The sequence below is a fragment of the Lampetra planeri genome, chromosome 23, assembly GCF_965212315.1.
Source record: "Lampetra planeri chromosome 23, kcLamPlan1.2.h2, whole genome shotgun sequence".
In the NCBI taxonomy this organism is placed as follows: Eukaryota; Metazoa; Chordata; class Hyperoartia; order Petromyzontiformes; family Petromyzontidae; genus Lampetra; species Lampetra planeri.
Genome location: NC_136129.1, coordinates 5,252,392 through 5,277,257, shown reverse-complemented (window position 1 = coordinate 5,277,257; position 24,866 = coordinate 5,252,392). Strand labels below are relative to the sequence as shown.

General features: G+C 44.7%; 1 protein-coding gene across 5 annotated transcripts; it reads left to right on the top strand.

Annotated features, from left to right (window-relative positions):
* Window positions 1-212: 212 nt before the first annotated feature.
* LOC144726294 (uncharacterized) lies at window positions 213-24,291 on the top strand. Of its 5 annotated transcripts, none has more exons than XM_078604857.1 (16): window positions 213-338; window positions 7,575-7,729; window positions 9,417-9,496; window positions 9,735-9,841; window positions 12,541-12,701; window positions 13,407-13,478; window positions 13,984-14,133; window positions 14,861-14,985; window positions 15,462-15,548; window positions 16,204-16,302; window positions 17,050-17,217; window positions 17,751-17,969; window positions 18,162-18,263; window positions 18,443-18,505; window positions 18,711-18,809; window positions 19,623-24,291. In XM_078604857.1, the coding sequence occupies exons 2-16, from the start codon at window positions 7,585-7,587 to the stop codon at window positions 20,334-20,336; spliced, it is 2,391 nt and encodes a 796-aa protein (XP_078460983.1). In that variant the 5' UTR covers window positions 213-338; window positions 7,575-7,584; the 3' UTR covers window positions 20,337-24,291. The 5 variants fall into 5 exon arrangements, with proteins under 5 accessions (XP_078460983.1, XP_078460982.1, XP_078460986.1 ...); XM_078604856.1 differs by lacking the exon at window positions 213-338 and adding an exon at window positions 5,624-5,719; XM_078604858.1 differs by lacking the exon at window positions 213-338 and adding an exon at window positions 5,761-6,013.
* Window positions 24,292-24,866: the final 575 nt, after the last annotated feature.

Here is a 24,866-nt window from a genome sequence, read left to right as displayed (position 1 = left end):
GCCACTTGGGAGACAAAGGCGACCGGTCGCGTTGCTCGGCCACCCATCCCCCGCGTGTACCTTGCCTGCCTTTCATAGGTGTCACATTCACGAACAGCACTTGCCTCTACACTCGTTAAAGTCTATCCGGCGTTGAAGGTGGTGGGATGGGGGGGGGGGGATGACCTCTGTCTCTAGGATTTGTGCAGCTCCCCAACGGCGGCTCGTACTTGCCGAGCACGCACGCCGACCGGCTGAGCAAGCTGCAGGAGCACCTGCGACAGCTGACGGTGCTCTTCCGCAAGCTGCATCTCATCTACGACAAATGCAACGAGACTTGTTCCCTCCTGCAGCCCGAGGTGCCCCCCCCCCACACCCCCCCCCACCCCCCCACACACCCCCCCCCACACCCCCCCACACTTTGGCAGCGCACGCCGCCTCCACAGCCCCGTTCGCATATGGGGTCAAATCTCAGGGACATTACTGGTAGGAACCACCTGGTTCCACCAGCCCACAGGGGATTATTGTGTCCGTCCATCGTGCATCGAAAAATGGGAGGGGTGGGGCTGGGTGGAGAGGGGAGGGTGGGGAGGGGCTGGGTGGGGAAGGTGGGGAGGGGCTGGGTGGGGAAGGTGGGGAGGGGCTGGGTGGGGAAGGTGGGGAGGGGCTGGGTGGGAGGGGTGGGGCTGGGTGGGAGGGGTGGGAGGGGTGGGGCTGGGTGGGAGGGGTGGGGCTGGGTGGGGAGGGGTGGGGCTGGGTGGGGAGGGGTGGGGCTGGGTGGGGAGGGGTGGGGAGGGGTGGGGCTGGGTGGGGAGGGGTGGGGCTGGGTGGGGAGGGGTGGGGCTGGGTGGGGAGGGGTGGGGCTGGGTGGGGAGGGGTGGGGCTGGGTGGGGAGGGGTGGGATGGGGAGGGGTGGGGCTGGGTGGGGAGGGGTGGGGCTGGGAGGGGTGGGGCTGGGTGGGGAGGGGTGGGGAGGGGTGGTGCTGGGTGGGGAGGGGTGGGGCTGGGTGGGGAGGGGTGGGGCTGGGTGGGGCTGGGTGGGGAGGGGTGGGTCTGGGTGGGGAGGGGTGGGTCTGGGTGGGGAGGGGTGGGGCTGGGTGGGGAGGGGTGGGGCTGGGTGGGGATGGCTGGGTGGGGAGGGGTGGGGCTGGGTGGGGAGGGGTGGGGCTGGGTGGGGTGGGGCTGGGTGGGGAGGGGTGGGGCTGGGTGGGGAGGGGTGGGGCTGGGTGGGGAGGGGTGGGGCTGGGTGGGGAGGGGTGGGGCTGGGTGGGGAGGGGTGGGGCTGGGTGGGGAGGGGTGGGGAGGGGTGGGGCTGGGTGGGGAGGGGTGGGGCTGGGTGGGGAGGGGTGGGGCTGGGTGGGGAGGGGTGGGGCTGGGTGGGGGGGGGGTGGGGCTGGGTGGGGGGGGGGGTGGGGCTGGGTGGGGGGGGGTGGGGCTGGGTGGGGAGGGGTGGGGCTGGGTGGGGAGGGGTGGGGCTGGGTGGGGAGGGGTGGGGCTGGGTGGGGAGGGGTGGGGAGGGGTGGGGCTGGGTGGGGCTGGGTGGGGAGGGGTGGGGCTGGGTGGGGAGGGGTGGGGCTGGGTGGGGAGGGGTGGGGAGGGGTGGGGCTGGGTGGGGAGGGGTGGGGCTGGGTGGGGAGGGGTGGGGCTGGGTGGGGAGGGGTGGGGAGGGGTGGGGCTGGGTGGGGAGGGGTGGGGCTGGGTGGGGAGGGGTGGGGCTGGGTGGGGAGGGGTGGGGCTGGGTGGGGAGGGGTGGGGAGGGGTGGGGCTGGGTGGGGAGGGGTGGAGCTGGGTGGGGAGGGGTGGGGCTGGGTGGGGAGGGGTGGGGCTGGGTGGGGAGGGGTGGGGCTGGGTGGGGAGGGGTGGGGCTGGGTGGGGAGGGGTGGGGCTGGGTGGGGAGGGGTGGGGCTGGGTGGGGAGGGGTGGGGCTGGGTGGGGAGGGGTGGGGCTGGGTGGGGAGGGGTGGGGCACCCCGTGGTGCCCTTAGTCGGCCATATTTGCGGAATACACCACGCCGCCATTGACCCTGGCCATTGACCGAGCAACCCAACGTTCCTACCAGCTCCCTCCGCAGGAATGTGTTAATTATCACGTCGCCAATAGGCAGGCGAAATTGTGTAAATTAAGGCACGGGTTGTTTCATTCGCTGTATGAAACATAGAATTGGGAAACTTTGATTTCAATTCTAAACTGGGTCATAACGTGTAGCATTGCATCAGGGCCCCACGGTGTAAAAATCAGTGGTTTAATGCCTGTACAAATCACATTTTCTTCAGTCCAACTCTACTCTAAAGGAGGGTGGGTCACTGCCCCCGAAACGTCACTTTATCAATATTATTTTCGGATGAAAACCTCTGAGCAAAGTGTGGCGAGTTTGTGCTCGTGCACTACACTGCTAAGGCAATGCCTCAACCCTTTTTGTATTACATAAAGCACTGCGCGTGTAGATTATTTTATTTGTACCCTCAGGAAAACGATATCATGTACATAGCCGCCATATTACTAAGGGCGCACGTCATAATGTGAAGGGGTGTGACGTCATCGGATATGAATTTCCCCCTCCCACCACTTCCCCTTCCAGCTCAGAATCAGAATCGATTTATTTAAAGTATGACATTTTTTATAATTGACTTTATCCTTTCTGGCAATAAAACGAGTCTTAAGATGTTCAAACACCAAATGGAAACCTTTTGCAAGGAATCATATCTGCATTTAATCACACACAGTCCTTGTGGTGAACATGCAAACTGAACGTGCTCTGACAATCTCTGGTCATCGTCTTTGAAACTGATTGGCCTACACCACAGCAGCCTTCTTTAGAGGCCAGTCTCACCAGTGTCATAACAGAGAACAACGCCAAAAGGCGAACAGTTTATTTATTTAAACTGGAGAAATCCGATGAGCTATAAAGCTCTTTTTCACAGATATTCAGTAGGGGCGGGTTCAGACCGTTACAACAAACAATAGTCTTTGGTTTTTTCGGTAAGTCACGTTTCGGGCGCAACACAAGCGTCCTTCTTCAGGTGGGGACAACTTAGCGAAAGCACTTCAAATCTAGAACAAACAATAGGAGTACAAAATAGTACGGGAAAGGTGAGCAAATCACAAACTATAAATATACACAAATAAAATGTTACTATATTTGTTTATTTTACCAGGTAAAGCCCACTGAGCGATTAGCTTCTTTTTCAGAAGCGACCTGGCTCTTACAAATGATTGCTCAACGTAGTGGCGTATTACGTGGAAATTTATAGCAGCCAAATAATCTAAAGAATCTATTCGGCCCAGGAATGTAGCACGAAGTCGTTATGCTAATGAAGGCTCTCGTTGACCTCACTACAAAAGGGTGACCCAAAATTCAGCGTGCCAGCAACAATTGATAATTTTAATACGAATTAGTTTATTTACTAATGCCTTTTGGTCATTGCATTGATTGTCTGTTAAGTGATAGCTACGAAGAGTTTAACTTTATATGCCAATTAAAACATTGTTCATGAAGAAATATCGTTTGAATGCTCATAAGATGTAATATGCAACTTTGAATGAATTCACTCGAAACACAACACGTCAACTACACAGCCTTAAAAAAATATATAGAATCTGCGACGCCTTGGACAATGGCCCCCTTTTTTAATCAGAGCAGAAGGGACATTGTCCGAAAAGTCGCCGATTATATATATTTTTTCTTTCAGGAAGTTGTCGATGGCAGTTGTGCCGTTTTTGTTGTGTTTGTGGCACTACTGCCATCGCAGCAGCAGCAGCAGCAGCATCACCACCAAATAATGTCTCCAAATCACGTATAATCTTTCTGGTACATGTATTATGAAGAAGGCCCATTGCCCGAAACGTCGCCTGTTTAACGTTTCCTTTTAAGGGCACACTGTGAATGACGAACGTGTTGATGATTGTGTGTTTGTTGTTGCCACCAGCTATATTGCCGTGGCATAACCTGTCAACCCACACTGTTTATCCGAATTCTTGTACAGGGAAATTGAGTATTAAAAAAGTGTCTATTTCGTTGTGTTTCTGCCCTGTGATGGGACTTTGTCGGATGAACTTTGAGATTTATCAGGGGCACGGGGTGGCCAATAAGGCAATGTTCGTCCCAGGAGATGACCAAGAAACGACTCCACGGCGACTCGCAGCGACATCGAACACCCCTTTAGCAGACCACAAAGTATGAGAGGGATGCAATGCCCGATCCACACAATGCGAATTGTGACATCGTCTGGCTTAGACCACCTGAACGTAGCCATTGCAGTTGTTGCTCTGCGCATATTACGCACAAACGCAATCAGACGTACGAAGCAAATAAGGACAAGATTGACTGATTGTTTAAAGACTGACTAATTGATTGTTAAACTGATTGATTGTTATACTGATTGATTGAAACCCTTAAAGAGGGGATAAGTCCCCCCCCCTCGGGGTTACCCAACCCAACCCAAGATTCATATTCTTAGGTTTTTTTCCGTAAAGTCACGTAGGTAAAAAATATAAATTAATAAAAGTAAAATAAAAATCGGTTATTTATATTTTACTTTTATTATTTTTTTTATTTTTTACCTACGTGATTTTTATTTGATTTTTATTTTACTTTTATTAATTTTTATTTTTTACCTACGTGACTTTACCGAAAAAACCTAAGAATATAAATCCTTAAAAAAATTCAAACGTAATATATTTTCTCGTAAATTTCGACGGATTTTAACTTGGTTTGCGTGGTTACACGGCAGGCATCACGTGACGATGTTTTTTTCTGTTTCCTCTGCTCGCGGTTTTCGTATTTTGCGCGGTGGCGCGCTTTTGCTGTTGCCACCAGCGATGTGACCGTGGCGTACCTGATAACCCACACTGTTTACCCGCATTATTGTACAGGGAAATTGAGTAGACATGTGTTCGTGCTTCTCCCTTGTTACGGGACTTTGTAGGATAAACGTTGAGATGTATAAGGGGCACGGGGTTGACCAATGAGGTCTGAATTGGTCTGTGATGAGATACTGACACGGGGTTGACGGCTATGACGAGTGGGTACAGCTTACGGCTGGGTTCGTCCCGGGGCTGATCGAGAAGCGACTCGCAGCGCCATCGAAAACCCCCTTTAGCAGACCACAAAGTACGAGGGACGTGCAATGTTCGATCCACACAATGCGAATTGTGACATCGTCACGGCGAGACACCGTTGTAGTTGTTTACTCTGCGCATATCAGATGCACGAAACAAATGAGAAGATTGGCTGATCTCAGACTAATTGAACGATTTTTAAACTGATAGATTTTTGAACTGATAGATTATTTTTACCTGATTGATTGCTTTTTTTTAACTGATTAATTGTTTTACTTGATTGTTTGAAACCGTTAGGGGGGATTGGGGGGGGACTATTTTCCCCTCAGGGCTCCCCTATCCAATGTGGCCGCCAGAATGGCGTCGGTTAGAAAAAAATGCGGGAACTGCGCGAGAAGGGGGGGGCGGGGGCTGCCCTACCCAATATGGCGTCGGTTAAAAAATGCGGGAACGGCGAGAGGGGAAAGGGGCTCCCCTTACCCAATACGGCCGCCGGAATGGCGTCGGGTTAAAAAAAACGGGGGGGGGGGGGGGCTATTTCCCCCTCGGGGCTACCCCCCCCTCGGGGCTACCCTACCCAATATGGCCGCCAAAATGGCGTCGGGTTAAAAAAAATTGCGGGAACTGCGCGAGAAAGGGGCGGGGGGCGCTGCCATTGACGGAGGGGAAAACGAATGCGGAGGTGGTGAACTCTGGGGGAAGGGGGGGGAAACATTTCAAATCGTAATATTTTTTTGTTTGTATTGCGGCTACCGACATACTTCGTTTGCGCGGTTACACGACAGGCACGCGAGACGATGTTTTAAATTTCCTTCTGACCACGGTTTTTGCATCTTGCGCGGCGTTTGCGGCGGCGTTGTCGCTTGCCGCGCTTTTGTATTTGTCGCCTCGGACGCCATTTTATCGAGAGCGGCTGTGTGGAAGCCGTCAACTTATTGGCAGCGGCTGTTCTTTGTTGTTCGGTGAACGCGTGCGCGTAAGATGTGTCGACTTTTTTTTTGCTCAACGCCTCGGGGATAACTTACTCTCGCCACTGTTGCGATTCGTTTCTTTTCCCGATGTGCCGTGTTTGTTCAGTTGCGTCCTCTCGTGTCGCTTGTAACCGATTGGTTATCTGCGAGGGAACGTTAAGGGGGGATGGTGGGCTTGCTGCAGCTTTAAACTGTTTCATTGTATTTATTTTACATATTACAAATGCTGACATTATAATCGATAAATAACGACGCCTAACGTATTTCGGGCCAATTTTGTAATAAAATGCTCGAGCAATTTACAACTTTATTGCGCTACAGTTGAGGCCTGCTGCTATGAAAAAAACCATTGCAATTATTATTTGCATGGCGTAATAAGTTACTGATTACGTTCAATGTTTTTAAATGTATATATTTTTCATTAAAATACAGAATGCTTCACGTTTTTGGTTAATGAAATGTATTGGATATTACAAAAAAATCACATTACATTTACCTTAGTTTAATTCAAGTGTATACATTATAAAATTATATATTAGTAAAGGGGCTTTTTTTTAAAACTACATTGCATATTGAAACATTACATTAGCTATCGTACGGTATATTTGCTTGTAACAGTGCCATGACATTACTGGCCACTAGGGTGGTAACGATGTATCGATTATATCGAGTTTTTAGTTCACCATGTATGAAGAAAATAGACAATGTCACCATATTTGCATTACTGTATATTGAAATATATTTTAATATACAACCCATCGGGCCCCACGGCCTTATGTGATTGCTTAAATTCAGCATTTGTTCAGTCTAAAGCAAATCTGGACCGGTTTCAATATTCAGTGTCTCACCAGTACAGGCTTGATTTAATTGATGCGGGTGAACTGGCAAATGTTTATAAGCCAGGACTTTGTTGAAGATATGGGTCCTGGTGTCGATATAACAAGCATGAGTGTCAAAAATATTATGGATGAGATTCAGAAATATAAAGTCAAATTAAAACTTTTGAGACTGCAGGAATTCAAAGTCTTGGTTCTTTCGGTAAAGTCACGTAGATAGAAAAAAAATTATAAATACAAATACATTGAAAATAAAAGCAAAACCACGACTTTTCGATCGCAACACAATTGGTCTTCAAGAGGCGGAGAGAAAAGAGGTTATTTTATTTTTTAAAGAGATTAGCAAACACGTAGTTTCTTGGTAATATAGCGTTTTTGCATGGGGAAACGTTGAGAATTGTAAGTACTAGTTCAAGAATCTCCCAATAGATTTCAAAATGTGGCTTCTCGGCAGTGACACTGCCACGACCATCTTTTGATAGTTACAGGACGGATTCCTCAATTCTAAATACAGTTTATGATTCTAATCAACGAATTAGTCTAATTATATCAATAAAGTAGTCGCATTAATTCTGAAAGCAAATTTGTTGGTGAGTATGTAAACATGTCTACAAATGCTTCCGCGTGAATTTGTACTCATGCCAACACGGTTATGTGTTTTCCCACAAGCTTGTATATTGATGCCTGGCTTCTGTGTGTGTGTGCGCGCGTGTGTGTGAACTACGAACAGGAACCGTATCATGTCCCTTGTCCAGGTGGCGACTCGCTCTCCGAGCAAGTCAACCGTACCTTCACAGGACCAGTCTCCATCTGCACGCAAAGGCGGGCGCACGCGTTCTAAGCTTCACGATGTAGATGTCTCTGCGAGGAAAGAAGAAGCAACAGGTGCCACATTTAATTTATCCAGCTTATAAGTGTGGTGGGGGAGGGCAGAGGGTATTGCATAAAAAAATCAACAGTAATTCTACGCATCCCTGCAATACACAGTAATCCGGAATTCGCCCAATTTCAGAAGATTAGCAGGATAAGCCTGGATAGTGTTTAGGTGGGGGACCACCATGCATATAACACCTCGTTATAGGCTTCTGCATAAGGCTACCATGAAGGCAGTGCGGAAAACATTGCAGAACACCATCCGCTATTATGTCTGTGCTCCCCTCCACCAACTCGCACTGACTGAGATGAAGTTCATTCAAGGTTGTCCATTGTGTCCGATGATGACCTTCCTCCTCAGCCTCTATTTATGGGATTTTGTATGACTGTAAAGTCCAATACTCGACCCACAGTGTCTGCTGCGGACAGAGCAGGTGAAGTCGCTGATTGCACACAGTGTTGGTGTACGGTGTTTTTTTCTGCAATATTTTGCTGTCTTTTCTTGGATTTTCTGTTTGCACTTAGTCACATACAGTATTCACTTTAAGATGTTTTTTGTTCATGTTTTTGTTTGTTGGGGTTGCACCCGATTCAAGAGCGGAATGGCTCACAGGGCTATACCTAATAAATGAACTTAAAATAATAAATGAACTTGAAGGTATGATTCTGGCTTCATGACTCTTAAGAAGCTTCCTTTTCCTTAGCTCACTTCGGTCCTCTGAGCTTCGACACTTCTTGCTGGAAGAGCTGGCACCAGATGCAGCGTTCTGCGTCAGTCCTTCAGCTGGGTAGGGTTCAGGCAGCCTTCAGTTGGTCCTTGTTAGTGCCTTTTTTGGCCCCCTTTAGAGTGGTGGTCTAAGTCCAGCTGGCAATACAGGACCTTACGTGGAAGACGTTCCTTTTGCATCCTGATGACGTGACCGAGAGAGTGAAAAGTGGATCGTTATTTGTCTGGAACCTCCCCTCCAGACCTGTTTGCCAAAGGAGACTCTACTAGGAGTACAAGACTTGAGGCAGCATAGCTCTGAGGGTTATTTGAACACAAACCCCACCACCACGATATGGTTACAATCCTGGGGTGGGGAGGTACAAGTATTGTCAAATAACCGCCAAGACCAACACAGCACAGAGAGTGAATTGACAAAAGGGCTATATATGTACAAGTGTGTATCCTTTATAGTGCAGTCATCTTGATTTCAGAATGTTGAGACTTCAGTCAACGATTTTAGACGATCACCATAGCTACCACCGATGTCTCAAATGCATCTTCCTTGCACAGCCTGAAAACTAGGGTCAAATGAAGGTAATTTCAAATTAATAAAACAAAATTGCACTATCGTTTTTGAAAATGCTACATGCCCTGTTACACTTGAAAATGTGCCTTAAGCTTAAGATTTGATCCCATTATTTTAGCAGTGCTGGTACATTGTGCTGACATCTAGAGCAGCCATTTAAATCAAATCATTGGCTAGATTATTGCACAGCTAAGGTGTACATTTTCTTTACTATTTGCTATGTTTCAGTTGGTAGTGAAATAAGGGAATTGTCAAATTAACACTACAATTGAAGATGACAAATGGTACAAGCACAATGGCAATACATTACCTTACATTCTCTTTTATCCATGCAATTACTACTGACCATATGTTACATAAAGTAAGCACTGTGATGAGGCTATAATGTATTCTTATCTCTCCAGAAAATATGGAGACACCAGATATTTTAACCAAGAAGAAAGGGCGACCAAGGAAGGATCAGTCTCTGCCCCAGCAGCCTAAGGTGAGGCCCAGGGTCTTTGAGCCTCCAGCCCCAAAGGACACATTTTCTTCAGGAAGAAGGAGCAGCAGCTGTTTTGGCCAGCAGCTTCCAGTGTGTTGCAATGGGCTGTCATTTGGTTTAACAAAGTAAGTTTAATCTTTGGCTTGATGAAAAGGTAATAGAATTCCACCGGTCACTACCACCTATCGACAAAAACAGTGTTGCATGCTCGGGCGTGCATGTATGTGTGGGAATACAGGTATCCAGGGTGGTGGACGCAATGGCGCACGTGTGCACCCAGTGCAGCTCCACCTTCGCCGACAAGGATCAACTGAAGGAGCACTTGGAGAGCCACGCAGACGGGAGGTTGGTCATGTCCCCCACATACGTCTATACCTCTCATAGTACTAGAGGCCTACATTCTGTCTGGGTTACACTGGTGTTAACCTTATATATTGAGTTTTTTTTTCTTTTTATATGATATCCTGATATTTGATAGTGTCCTGTAACTATAGTTTTGTTTACATGAACATCTTAACAAAAGCAGAATACTGGGTCTTGACTTAAAGCTTTCGTGACTGCAGGAATACATTCTATGGGTCTTTCCGTAAAGCCACGTAGATAGAAAAAATAATACAAATATCACGACGTTTCGATCGCAACACAAGCAATCGTCTTCAGGTGAGAGAAGACGATTGCTTGTGTTGCGATCGAAACGTCAAGATATTTTTATTATTTTTTCTATCTACGTGGCTTTACCGAAAGACCCATAGAATACAAAATACTGGGGTTTCCCCCCCCCCCCATCCCCTACTCTCAGAATGAGGTCTTTAAAATATTGGTTCTCAAAACAAGAATTATATTAACATTCTAGTGCTGTGATAAAGTGTATATCGGGCTTCACCCCCTCATAAATTGCTTAGTACATTCATGGAGATGTTGATAATGCTTAACAATCACCTAGTTTCATTTTGGTCATTGCAATTGGCTTTTAATTCTAGTTAGACCTGTTACCTGCAAACATCCATCGTACTTTAAGAAAGGTCAAACATACATACATTACACAAAGCGCTATCTCACTGTATATGTTCTGTTATCAGGGTTAGGGCAGTGATTATCCCTTCTAAGATAATAGGTTTTTCCCCTTTTTTCTGGCAACAAAACAGGTGTTAAGATGTTAAAACACCAAACTGAAACCTTTTACAAGGAATCATGTCTGCATTAACCACAATACTTGTGGTCAGAATGCAAACAAAAAACATACTCTGAGAATATATGCATTGTCCTTGAAACTGATTGGTCCACACCAGACAGCTCTCTTTTGAGCCTCGGCTCAAACGGTGTTAGACCAGAGGACGCCAAAAGGCGTACAGCACAAAAACAATGTACTGTCAGAGTAATGAAAAGGACGCCTTTTGGTGTCCTCTGGTCTAACACCGTTTAAGACGAGGCTCAAAAGAAAGCTGTCTCTGGTGTGGACCAATCAGTTTCAAGGACAATGCATATATTATCAGTTTTTGTTTGCATTCTGACCACAAGCATTGTGGTTAATGCAGACATGATTCCTTGTAAAAGGTTTCAGTTTGGTGTTTTAACATCTTAACACCTATTCTTAGGTTTTTTCGGTAAAGTCACATAGGTAAAAAATTTGCATTAAAATTAATAAAAGTAAAATGAAATAAAAATCACGACGTTTCGGAGGCAACACAAGCTTCCGTCTTCAGGTGGAACCGTCACAACCACGACAGCTGTATCAAGTAAATGAGAGTTTACAAGAGCTACCACTCCGTATAGATAATGGTTGAAGAGGGAAAGGGCCAAGTACGGCACACTTTTTATTAATATGATAAGGTGAGGCTTAAGACTAAGAATAGACTGCATAACAAAAGACTGAGCCTTTGTTATGGAGAGCTGCGGTTTGTGACTATGACTAGCCTACATAACAAAAGTGTGAAAAAAATAAAAAACTAAACCTGGTAAAACAAAACTGGCTGTTTATCAATAACCTGTAATAGTTGTCTGTCAAATAAGATGGTCCAAATAAGTGTAGTTAAATCTTTTTTGCATGGTTAATCACATCTTTCCAATGATTATTCAGTTTGTAACCATCATCACGTTGCCGATCATTGCTACAACTCTGTGGGCTCTCATGAAATTGTCTTTTCCGAGACCAAGGTGCTCTGCAAACCTCCTGGCTACCATCAAAGGTTTGTACACGAAGCCATACAAATATACAAACACAGACATAATTTCAACCGTGATGATGGTTACAAACTGAGTAATCATTGGAAATATGTGATTAACCATGCAAAAAAGATTTAACTACACTTATTTGGACCATCTTATTTGACAGACAACTATTACAGGTTATTGATAGACAGCCAGTTTTGTTTTACCAGGTTTAGTTTTTTCTTTTTTTCACACTTTTGTTATGTAGGCTAGTCGTAGTCACAAACCGCACCTCTCCATAACAAAGGCTCAGTCTTTTGTTATGCAGTCTATTCTTAGTCTTAAGCCTCACCTTACTATATTAATAAAAAGTGTGCTGTACTTGGCCCTTCCCCTCTTCAACCATTATATATACGGAGTGGTAGCTCTTGTAATCTCTCATTTACTTGATACAGCTATCGTGGCTGTGACGGTTCCACCTGAAGACGGAAGCTTATGTTGCCTCCGAAACGTCGTGATTTTTATTTTATTTTACTTTTATTAATTTAAATTTTTTACCTACGTGACTTTACCGAAAAAACCTAAGAATATGAATCCTTGCAGTCACGAAAGCTTCAAATCTAGAATCTTAACACCTGTTTTGTTGCCAGAACAAAGGGGAAAACCCCTATTATCATATTTTGGTACTGGCAAAGGAGGTCCCATGATATCCTTTCTAAGTTGACGTGTTTCAATTTGTGCTAGTAAATAGCTACTAATGGAATATCCTGCATTTTATTAGCATGTCTTTACCTATAACTTGATAAGATTTTCTAAAAACAAGAAGGTATTGTTATTCTGTGTGTACCTTGAGAAGATTATGGCCGATGCAATTGCTCTTCTCTACCCTTCTGTAGTGAGCAGGCCCCCACCCTGGCATTGCTGAAGAAAGACGCCAACAGGAATGGTGGGAGTCCGACGAAGGGCCGCAGGGGCCGGTCTAAGGGTCGCACAGGCGCCATCCGCAAGCCAGCCTACTTTCTCTCCCTCAAGGAAACCATGGCACACGACACATTGGGTACTGTCGCCGACGGTTAGGCTGCACTTTCAATTGGGCCAGCATTAGAAATTACGTAATTAATAAAGCCGCATAGCAATGTTGCCCCCTACTATGAAAATACAGCAGACCACAATCATCTATAACACATTGCACCTTCATGATAGCCTTGTGCTTTAAGAATAGTGTGAATACCAAATATGCTTCTGATTTGACCTGATCTGAGATTTCATTAATAAGGGGTAAGCCGGAACACTGAGCCCACACCGCTGAGATCACAGATTGATCTTGCTTAAATGATCATGTATATGTGTACACATCCAACCCTTTTGGTTAAGGGTTTCCTCATGTCGTGCAGGTTATTCACCGTGCTGGTAAATACAGGTTGGTGAGAGTGAGGATCATCAATGTGGGAACATAAAAGTACGGTGCTATAGTGGGGGTTTTTCAGTCTTGTGCTGCCCACCACATATCGGCACAACCTATAACAACCCGAAACTGGATGTGTGGTGGTCATCTATTAAAGCACTACTCGGGCTCAATACTGCTTAGCTTCCAAGATCTGATGAGTCTGGATGCATTCCGGGTGATTTCACTCCTAATAATAGCTACGAATATGAAATCGCATGTTTTTGTGGTGTGGTTCAATATACAATTAGTCTTACATTTTGAGCCTAGATGTGAATATCTGAGTTATTTAATGTTGGTTTTCAATTGTCATTGTAGGTGATTCCAAAAATCTGGACTTGGCAAAATCCTCTGGAAGTGATACAGAGGACAGCAATCTCCCTCTGCCCAGTGAGACTATAATACATTATCACCGTCGTCTTATCACCAAACTGCATCAACGTTGCTTCCACGTATTGTCGTTTTGTACCGATACCATGTCACTTTGTATACACGTTATTATGTTGTTTGACTTGGTAAAAATGTATGGATCATTAAAGTAAGTGGGCTTGGGCAGGACAAGCCGCTAGACAATGACCGATAGCCAAGACTTAAAAATGGAGTGGCAGCTGAAACGGAAAATGCCTTAAGAGTAAGACCACCGAAGAGATGGTAGCAATGAAATCAGCCTCTATGCTACATTTTTGCATCACGAGACCATGAGGAATGGCCAATGGCTTGGGGGGACGACGGCCTTCATGGCAATGTTGATGAAGAGTCACATCCCAAAATATTGTTACATGCAATGCAGTCTCATTGGTTATGCTGTCTCGTTGACTATTGTCTCAGTCCCCATGTCATTTGCCGTTATTCATCGCCTTGTCTCGCATCCTTTCTCAATGCCCTCGCATCCCAGCGGCAGAAGACAGGAAGCGGCAGTCCTCGCATAGCTCAAGCGACGGTAAAGACAACGACGACTCGTACCGTACCCGTGGCAAGAGGAGCAAGGTGAAGGAGGCCACCCAGCAGCGCAAGAACCTCAAGACCCCCGAAACATACACACCTGGTGAGACGACACACATCTTCCCTGAACAACATTGGCTCTTCCTGTCTTTACTGCATGGTTGGGGAACCTTTTCCTTGCTGGGGACTGGTAGAATATTTACTTACCTTTGGCCCCCACATTATTTGACACTACTTTTGATCACGCTGGGACTGTATGCATTGACTATGTGCTCAGGACTACTTGAAAGGCAACCGGGAGACTGACCGTGGTAAATTAGCAACAGTGTTTCCAGGGAGAATATATTCCCTTGTTTTTCCTCATTAATGCAGTTAATATGCTGATAGTAAAGGATAATGATAGTTTTTTGGCGTAGGCCGCATGTTGCCATGGGGCGTGCAAAATGAGGTTGCAGGCCATAGGTTCCCCACTTCCTACTGTGTGTGACTTGTCCCCAAAGGTAGTAATGTCACGATTCATAAATGCGCTCACAAATACATGCATGAAATTGTCTGTGTAAGAGTTTAAGATGGCTTAAAATTGTACAGAAAAGACAATGCAAATAAGACAAAATAAGAATTGATTCTCGAATTGCACCGTGACCTAGAAATGTCACATGTCGTCCACCTGACGGATTCTAGAGTGTATAGTGCTATTGACCCAGCCCCATCACCTCTTGTGGTGAGGAGTGCCTGCCTCAATAGGCGCTTGCAAATATATCTTTACCCAACAGTCTGATTTGGTAAAGTGCGAATCTCATGTCTATACATGGGTGTGTGTGCACATGCAGGGAGCCAAGAGGAGCTGTGGAGTGTAGAGATTGCTGAGACTGGTCAGGTGTCGTGCCCCATCTGCCACGCTGCCATACGCAAGACAGTGGAGGGAATCAAGAAACATCGGCAGGAGTGCACAGAGGTGATGGATACCAGCATGAGTGGCACTACCTGCAGCCGTATGTTGTTCTTAATCATATAGCATCCAACATTAAGTCACAACCATTCCGTTTAAACCTAGTATAATTAAACCTTACAAATGGCATGTATTTATTCTCAATGCTGTCTTTAACCATGGCCTCTACGTTAACTCATTAGACTTAACCAAATTTCTCCTGCATTTTATGGCCATTTAGCTTTTGCAGGAAATCTTAACTGTAGTGTTTTCCCAAGCTATATTTCTCATGCTCACTGTTACCTAGATAGCCTTTGTGTACAATAACCCTTTCCCTGACCTTGGCTCTTTATCATTCACATTAACTATGGTACTCGTGATAGTCCTAATACAAGTCGCATATTAAGTGGCAAACCCTTTGAAAAACCTCTTTACTCTGGACGAAATGACGTGGTCATGCATGTTAGTGCACGAGTAACAAGGAAATGCTGTGCCACCATCAGGAGGGGCTCAAGTGCGAGCACTGCTCCAAGGAATTCAAGTCCTTGGCAGGAATCAAGTACCACCTGTTGGCTGAGCACAACCAGTGGGTGCGTACGAGGGTTCCTTTTTCCCTGCACTTCTACCACTACCCTCACCTCCCCTATTTCCCGCGTGTTAAGTGAAGTGTTGGGATCATTTGAATTGGCATTTGCCACACCACTGTTTCACTTACATAGTCTTTTTATGACAGTTTATTGCATTTCATCTTGTTGCTGTCACCACTTCTGTCTGCTTTTATGAACTGCTTTGTATTTTGTTTTACTTTTTAATCACTTAGCTCAGACTTGACCAAGGACCTACTAGCCTTGTCCCGTGACATACCTCAGCATTCTTAGATGTCCATCGCCTAGGTTCTTAACCCAGGTTCTCATTGGCATTGGCTGTGTGCTCTCAGCTAGTGCTGAAATCAACAGAGCTTAAAAAAGTGTACGCTTGGCATCGAGCCTCCAACATTTTGGAATCTCACCGTAATTCATACCCAGTATAATGCATTTATGACGATGATGATGCCATCTCATCTAACTGTGATCTTTGAATCGGCTCCATTAGAAAATGCTGTGCAAATTGTACGTTTATTTTTGTATTCAATTGAAGCAAAAATGGGTAGATGTGTTATTTCAGGAGTTAATAGTTGCAGCTTTACTTTGTCAACTATATGGACCGGGTTTACTCTGAAGGAGCTCTCTCAACATGTTGTCCCAGCTGAGGGTAAATCCTGGGGAGGTGCCGGACGAGCAGACTGACAGGGAACGACTGAGGCAGGTGATCAAGCGCATAGGCAAGATCAAGTGTCCAAAGCAGGTGAGAATTTTTGCAGTATGCAGTTCATGTAAAATGGTTTGCACGACATACTAAACTTTTTATTTTACCAGGTAAGGCCCACTGAGCTATATAGCTCTTTTTCAGAAGCAAAATGGCCACATGATAGCTCCACAAAGTGGCTTTTCATCACGCCAACTTTATAGTAGCCAAACACTAAACGCATTTTTCTAAATGTGCAGTAAAAAAACAGAGGACCCAGAGAAAAATCCACGCGACTACGGGGAGAAACATGCAAGCTCCAGATATACAGGCATCGTCAGGGTCGGGATCGAACCCACAACCTCCTGTATTCCAAGCGAGGTAGTTAACATCTCGCCACCACCTGTTAAAGCAGGAGTAGGAAATCTATGACCCACAGGCTGTATTCATTTTGGCTGCCCTGTGACCACATGTGTACCACTTCAAAACATCCAAATAACGTTATTTGTTACTGCAAGCATCTTCGGCGCACTAGTTGGGTATTAGAGAGGAATATTTTCTATCTGGAATTACTGTGTTTCTAGTTTTAGCCCACTCTGTCACCTGTAAATGTTATCTATCATAATTGTTCTACCTATTATTGGATAACACTAAGTTGTGCATTATTATTGTGTGGTTGCCCGCCAAAGGTATTTAAAAATCCTTATCAGCCCTTGGTAAACAAACGGTTCTGTACCCCTGTGTTCAATTGTGCATACTCAGAGAGTTACCTGCTCTTCTTCACATTCGCGTGTGTGCGCTGCGCAGGGCTGTACGGCATCATTTTTGAGCCTCATGGGGTATCAGTACCATGCGAAGCGCTGCGGCAAGAACACGGTGGAGCTGGAAGCTATGAATTACAAGTGCGTGCACTGCAGCCGAGAGTACCACTCCAAAGCGGGATACGACTACCACATCAAAGCCAAGCACAGCCCGGTCAGTACCACCTACACTTACAGCCTGCGTGGTAGAGACACTGGAAATAACTTGAATGAGTTGGCCAAAGTAAACGACGATCAACCAGGTCTCCCTTGTAAAACAATGATGTTCCCACAACCACTAAAAAAAAAATTGGGCTCGGGTTTAGCTTCCCACACACGGCAGGCTTTCCATGCCAAGCAATCTCTAGCTAGGCTTGTGGCCCACTTCTATAGGGCTGAGTAGCTCACATTTTAAATGGAGCTACACACTTTCTTGTGGACCACCTTCAGAAACGGATGTGACATCACTGAGTTAAGCATGCATAAAACATTTTTTTAACGATATGTAAATGCTTTCCTATGGTCATGAATGAGAGGGCAGGGTTTGAACCTATAAAGCCTCAGAGCTGTGAAACACAAGCAATGTATTATGCTAGAAAGTACCAACATTTGCCTGGCACACCTCAGAAATGCAGCAATAAGAATATAACAATATTAATGGGCTCCAACCTGGATGTTCAGTAAATGTTACTTCACTGCTTCTCATAGGCTGCCAACAAAGGAGGTATGGGGGGCGAAAACGACATGCGGGGCAGTGATGATGGCAATGAGGACAATGGTGATGGGATGCGGGCGGAGGGCAATCGTTTGCCCCGCAAGTCAGCAATGCGGGCGGTGCGCCAGATGCATGAGCTGGTGGTGAGCGAGATGGCACGCGATTGGCCCCTGCGCAAGATCAAGGACGACCTGGTCCCACACAGCAACCAGGCATGCACACCCACTTGCTTACTGCATCTCCTGTTGCCCTGTTCACTTTTGGATTCCCCGTTCACTCCCTTCCACTCGCTAACGTAGTCATTCGCTTGCGCATCTCTGCCCATTCTTTTTATTTCACTCGGCTTTCAGGCTGGTTGTAATAGGTTGTGTATGTGCCTATGTGTGCATGTGCTTCGTGTGCAGCTAAGGTACACGAAGCCCGGCCTGCCAAACTTCATACCGAAAATTCTGGAAAAGTGGCGTCGGGATGTGAAGAAGAAGGGCGAGGTCATATGTCCCAACCAGGTGAATAAAGCATCTTGGAAATTACCTTGCATGACACAAGTGTCTCTCATTAAGTGATAACTTGTGTCAGGGAAACTGAGTAAATCATGGATCCATATCTAAACCTAGAGCTGGCTCATTACTTTGACACAGGCATAAGTATGAGCTGCTTGACAATGCATTTGTTTTGTTTTGGTCAGGGTTGCTCATCAACATACACAAGTGTGTCTGGGCTGAGAGGACATTTGAGCAGCTGTGAGAAGGTTAGTTGGTATCAATATTGAACTGTGCCTCATTTTTTTGCACCAATTTGAATTATAATTGTCACACTCTTACATATGGAATTCATACACTTAGCACCTCTTACTGTGAATGTGTGCACAGCAGGCAAATGCACACATACACAACAGAAGAGAGATGGTGCAAACAGTGATAGTGCACCTTAAACTCTTCCTCTGTCTTCTTCAGGGAGAGCACATCACTGGCCAATACCAGTGCCTCATCTGTCAGAAGGAGCTGGGCTCGGAGAGTGGGGTCAAGTACCACATCACCAACACGCACAACATCGTACGTTGCCCTGCACACCCACATGGCCTGCCCATTCCACCGGTCTCTCACGCCTGTAGAGCAGGGTTCTCCCAACCACAGTCCACAGGCCAAATTCACCCTGCCAGCTCGTTTCATTTGGCCCGTGGTGTCACTCAAACTTTCTACTTAAAGCAGCTCTCTGTTTGCCATTGTGTTACCAATCTTGTCCATCGTCTTATCATTACTTCTATCAATGTCTTGCCTAAGCCCACTTTTGTTAACAATCAATAGTCTCTTTGATCTTTTAATTTGTTTGCCAAAGGCATGCGTTTCCTTTTCTGTCTCCGTATAATTCTCAGCATGGATCTCCATTCTTCTTTGTATGCTGTATATCTTTTGTTCATTGATCTTTGTTAGTCTATGTTTCTGATCCATATGTCGTGGCAGTTAATGTGCACCGATTGAAAACGTTATTCATGAGCCACATTGTTGCTATTCATGATCAAATTGAATTTCTCAAAACCACTCAATCTTGGTCTCACTCCATTCTTCATGATGGTTTTACATTGTTAGCTAAAGGAAAATGCAGTTAATGATTATATAACTAGAATGCTATAATGACGTGGCTGTTTGTAACTTTTAGCATTAAATAAGCTACAAACCTGTGTCAGACAGCCCTGGACACACAGCCTTGGTAAGTATCTACAAGAGAGCCTTTATTTGTGTTGTTTACCTTTAAGTAGATTCTGGGGTCCATATTGTGGGCATTCTTATTGCCCAGTAGTAACAGAAATGAGGGATCTTCTCACTCGTCCAACTGCCATGCCCCCACATCCTACTGTGTCTACACAGAACTGGTTCCTGGAGTCGAGCAGCAGCTCTGGGGGAAACTTGGGCACCAAGAGTAAGAAGAAGGGGGGGCCTGAACAGCAGCACAAAGTCATGCCAGATGCTAGTGCCACTGCCACACGAACCGGGTTACCCAAGCAAGGCCGGGGACGCCGCAAGGGTGGCTCCCTGTCCAAGCGAGGACGTGGGCGTCCACGACGCTCTGTCGATCCGGCTGGTAACAGTGCCACCACCACCACCACAAGCCTGGTAAAGCGAGGTCGAGGGAGACCCAAGCGCATTCCCAACAATGCGGAATCTGCAGCAGAAGAACACATTGATGGTGGCACCAAAGGGGAGGCGGTGAAAAGCAAGAAGGGGGGTCGCGGCAGGCCCAGAAGCACAACGGCCGCCACCAGCAACAAAACTGGAGGAACTGCAGGGAAGTTTGGAATGGAAGGAGGACCAAGAGAAGATGGAGTTGTCGAGGAGGAGGCGACTCTGGGAGAGGGTGTGGCCATGATGGATGAAGCTGCTATGGTGATGCTCGGAGGGTCTGGGGACGAAATAGTGGTCAGCACAGGTTTTGAGAGAGAAATTGGCGACAGAAAGGTGAGGGATAAGAATGAAAACATAGGGATGGCAATTGTGCAGCTGACACGGGTAGATGACGAAGAGATGGAGGAGGTGCATTTAGAAGTAGATGGCATCACGGGGATTGAGTGGCATAATCCATAAACGCTAAAAGGATGATAACATACCATGGGCCATATTTCAGTGATTTTTGTCACCAGTCTCATCCCACATGGTATTTCCACTCTGGATCAGATGTTGACAAATGCTCCAGCTTGTAATGGAGTAGCACAGCTACAATAAATGTGGCTGCAACCTAGAATCAGTCAATTCAAGTTGTAAATGCACAATATTTGTGACAAGTATTTTTAAACAAGAAAACTTAAGGCTGCAACATTTTAATACTATTTAAATGGTCAATTGTTGAGATTTATAATGAAGTTTTTTTGTGTTAGATCGTGTAAGTATAAATGTGTTGTAACTCTCCACCACCCGACACAGCCAGGAAGGTTTGTCACATAAACAACATGCCAATTAGTTACTACTTCAGCCCACCGGTGTGTTGGAGAGTAAATCTACAACATTTACAATTTGAGTATGACATTTCGCTGGTAATTACAGCCAGCATAATTTGGCAATTTTCCAGAATAGGGAAGCAATCCACCTGCTTTCCAGTCTCAATCGGCCGATCATGCTGGAAGTAATTACCAGGGAAACTCGATGTAATTTGCATATACTTTGCATGGATTTATTTACCTGGTCATGTGGCAAAATGCATTAAACGTCGTAAAATATTGTCAGTATAACTTGCTTATTTGAATAAATAAGTGATTGGAATATTTGTTGCAGCCTTAAACTGAAGTCAATGCTAAATAACTCTAGCATAACTTCTTAAAAGCATGAAATTGCCCTTTTAGCGACCTATCTCAAGCTCCACTTGGTATGGTTGTGTAACCCACATGTCCATTCGTGATTCTTATAATCATTTAAAAGATATGCGTTATCCTGGGTATGTATATTTCTAATTGCTGTCTTGGCCATATAGAAGCAAGTCTACATATCTGATGTGCTTTGCAAAACACTGCACGATAAATTTAATATGAATAAATTATAACCATGATCTGAATACACTATTTGTAAATGACAATACAGGGTTCACTTCATAGTTGATTATGGTAAAATAACGCACTGCAGAAACTGAAATTGAACCATTGACTACATGCAAACTTGCAGTGGCACGCATGCTAACCACTAGGCCACCAAGTATATTGTGTGCAGTGCATTCAGCCATGTCGCATTTGGAATGCGACATTTGGCAATGATGGTTAACAGCATGAAAATTGTATCTTTTAGAATGTTTTATGAAAGCGTTTAAAAATACTTAGGAAGTGGTACAGTTAATGTTTTTTTAACAGCTTACCATGTAAATGAGAGAAAATAACATGACATTTTTTCTGTTTATTACCTTAAGTGCACAAGCTCCATTTGCTAGTGGTGGTTAGATTATAGATTTGCATAAATATGGTTAGATTTTTTTTTATATTTACAGGACAAGTCACATTTAAAGCTACAATCATTTTGGGAGTTACTTGAGGCCAGAAGTAGCTTATAAAATGTTACTGTGTTGATGTTTTATATAACAGGTTTGCTTTTTCTATAATTAATGTCTAATGTCTCGCATCTACAAACGATATAACTATCTTCATGTGGAACCTCTTTATGTTTGAGATATCAGACTTATCTCCACATTGTCATTAGCAGTGCCACATTATTCGGATAGTGCTTACATAAATCTCTACTGGATTACCATTATTCTTCAAGACCTCGCTGGTAAAAAATATTGATTTGAAGTATTGTATTCTGATTTCAAGTTGTTTTAATCTGTCTTTGCATAATTAGTACTAATAGCTTGGCTTTTTTGAGAATCTAGAAATATTATTTCGGTCATGATCAATATTGTGGGCTGAGCAACTTCTCAAAAGCGCTTTGGCTTTCGAGAAATTTCTTAAAATGTTGATAATAGGTGTGAAGATGTTAAAACACCAAACTGAAACCTTTTACAAGGAACCATGTCTGCATTAACCACAATGCTTGTGGTCAGAATGCAAAAAAAACATACTCTGATAATATATACATTGTCCTTGAAACTGATTGGTCAATTGTCTTTGGGCTGTACGCCTTTTGGCGTCCTCTGATCTAACACCGTTTGAGACGAGGCTCAAAATAAAGCTGTCTCTGGTGTGGACCAATTAGTTTCAAGGACAATGCATATATTATCAGTGTTTTTTGTTTGCATTCTGACCACAGCACTGGTTAATGCAGACATGATTCCTTGTAAAAGGTTTCAGTTTGGTGTTTTAACATCTTAACACCTGTTTTGTTGCCAGAAAAAAGGGGAAAACCCTATTATATTTTGGTACTGGCAAAGGAGGTCCCTTGATTCTAAAATGTTGTTGCACTGTCTCTTTTCTTAATTTTATTCTTAAGCCCACTTAGCTTTGTTTCTTAAGCGTTCATAACTTTAATATTGAGCGCTGCAATGATTACATTTTTCCCACGTCATCTGATTTGTGTTACCCAAATGTCACTTCACGAATATATGTTTTAAAAGGCGTCACAGTATTTTATAAAAAAAAAAATCCTCATATTTTGGTCACTGCGACAGTGATCTAAGTATCTAGTTTGACACGTTAACCATGAGGCAGATATTTAATTGAAAATTGTAATATTTTTTTTGGCGGCTTCCTGAATTATTGCTGCTGTTACAAATACGTCTATCCGTTATTTTACCGATTTTGGTAGGACACGTTTCAAGATTTTTTTCGATAAGTCATTACAATAGTGATTCAGAATTATTGGGGGTAACTGGTTGATGGTTAAGTGTTATTACAGGTGGCTGCTCATTGAACATCCCTTAAATGATTATAGGAAAACCTCGCCGAACACGGTTTTATCCAACCCGTGTTTCGGCTATGCAGTTTACTTAATGAGGTCTGTGTTTCGGAGTTATATTTCGGCTATACGTGGTTTGACTGTTAAGATTGTTGCTAAGATGTAGTATAGGCTTGCAAGAGGTGAAAGTGCTGCATCTGTTGGAAGATCCTCTGGTGTAAAGGAATTTAAATGAATGTGTGATAATATAACCGTACTCACGCAAAACGCAAATGTTCACATAGCCACATGCATCTAGCCGTCCACTCGAAGATGTGAGTCATACAGACACCTAGATGGCGAATCATTAATATTCAAGTGACAGTACGAGGGGCGAGCGTTGGGCGTGAGTGCCGCGGTGTGGTAAGAGTAATGGAGACAAGGGTTTTGTGTTGCGGTAAAATCGAAAGAATGCACACGCAAGAAATGGAGAGCGACTTATAACAATAACAGGCAGAAATTTAGAATTTGTTAAACAAAGAGGGAGGGGGTGATAATTTTGGACCCAGGAACGCAACCCTGTTTCCCATAATATATTTTATTTGTCGAACCCGGTTTTGCCCCATCACTGCGTTTTCTATTACCGTAACCCCCGCGCCCGACGATTTTTTTCCTGTTCCTATTGATCAGGATGACCTGAAGAAGCATTCATTAGTCATTCATTACGAATACCTGCTGTTTAATGAGTTGGCAGGTAATGTGTTGTGAAATGTATCGTGGGTGCTCCCACTTTATTCAAAACGTTTTTGCCAGCGTGGAAGAAGAGTAGAGCAAAATACTCTTCGAGTGGCATTTTAGAGCTCCCTTTAGTGGAGGCCCTTCCACCATCGTTGGAGTGAGCAATTAATCACAGAGCTGCACCTTGACAGTTATATTTATCCCTTAAGTGGTCTTAACGAATAATCGCTTCGTGTTATTTTACCAATAGGTCATATGAAGTAATTCATTTGTCCAGTGACTAGGGCCTGTTCACGGTGATGTCAACAACTCGCTTGTGTTGCCTGCTTAGAATTGTTTCGCTAGTTTTAACGTCGGGGAGACGAGTTGTCATGTTGGGGTGAATCAGAGCGCCGTAGATCCCATCAAAGGTATCAGATCGTCACTTTGGTTGTTGACCTCTTGTGAGTGAGTTATCTGCAACTCGCTGAAGTTAAACTTCGAGTTAATTCAATAAAACATGATACAGCAACGCTTGTCTCCGAGTGGCATATTTATATTCACAATAATCATGCTCATACCTGTCAACCCATACTGTTTACACGCAACGAAAATGAGTTTTGAGGTCCATACGGCGTACAGCTGTTTCAATACGGGCAAAAAAATGTTTCTCGTGATGGGACTGGAGGATGAACGTTCAGATTTATAAAGGCACGGGGTGACCAATATGGTCTGAATTTGTCTAATATAGTAAGCACTGTTAAGGGGTTGACATGTACGCATCCTGATTCAGTGTGTCCCAAGTTTAATTTGGTTGAACGCACCAAAATGCAAGCAGGTATTGACACACCACGAGTTCTTCAAATGTATATAAATCGGCGTTTTATACAAAACCTGTAGGGTACAAAGTTCATGTTATAAAACTGCGGACAAGATGGTATGAACAATTTGCACAATAGGAAGCTAGGGTTGTAGAGTTAATATCCATCGGGAACTTGGCAAGATTTATCCAACAACCAAAGGGTGTCTATGTAGGTGGAGGTTGTGTCGGAATAGCTATTACAAAAATCTGAGTTGCAATTATGCCTCTGATCTGCAAAACAATTT

Bases quoted from the DNA above. Each gene is read 5' to 3' on its own strand.
- LOC144726294 (XM_078604856.1), top strand. The intron at 9,497-9,734 runs GTGAGGCCCAGG...GTGGGAATACAG, and splicing joins CTCTGCCCCAGCAGCCTAAG to GTATCCAGGGTGGTGGACGC. The intron at 12,702-13,406 runs GTACTGTCGCCG...TTGTCATTGTAG, and splicing joins CATGGCACACGACACATTGG to GTGATTCCAAAAATCTGGAC.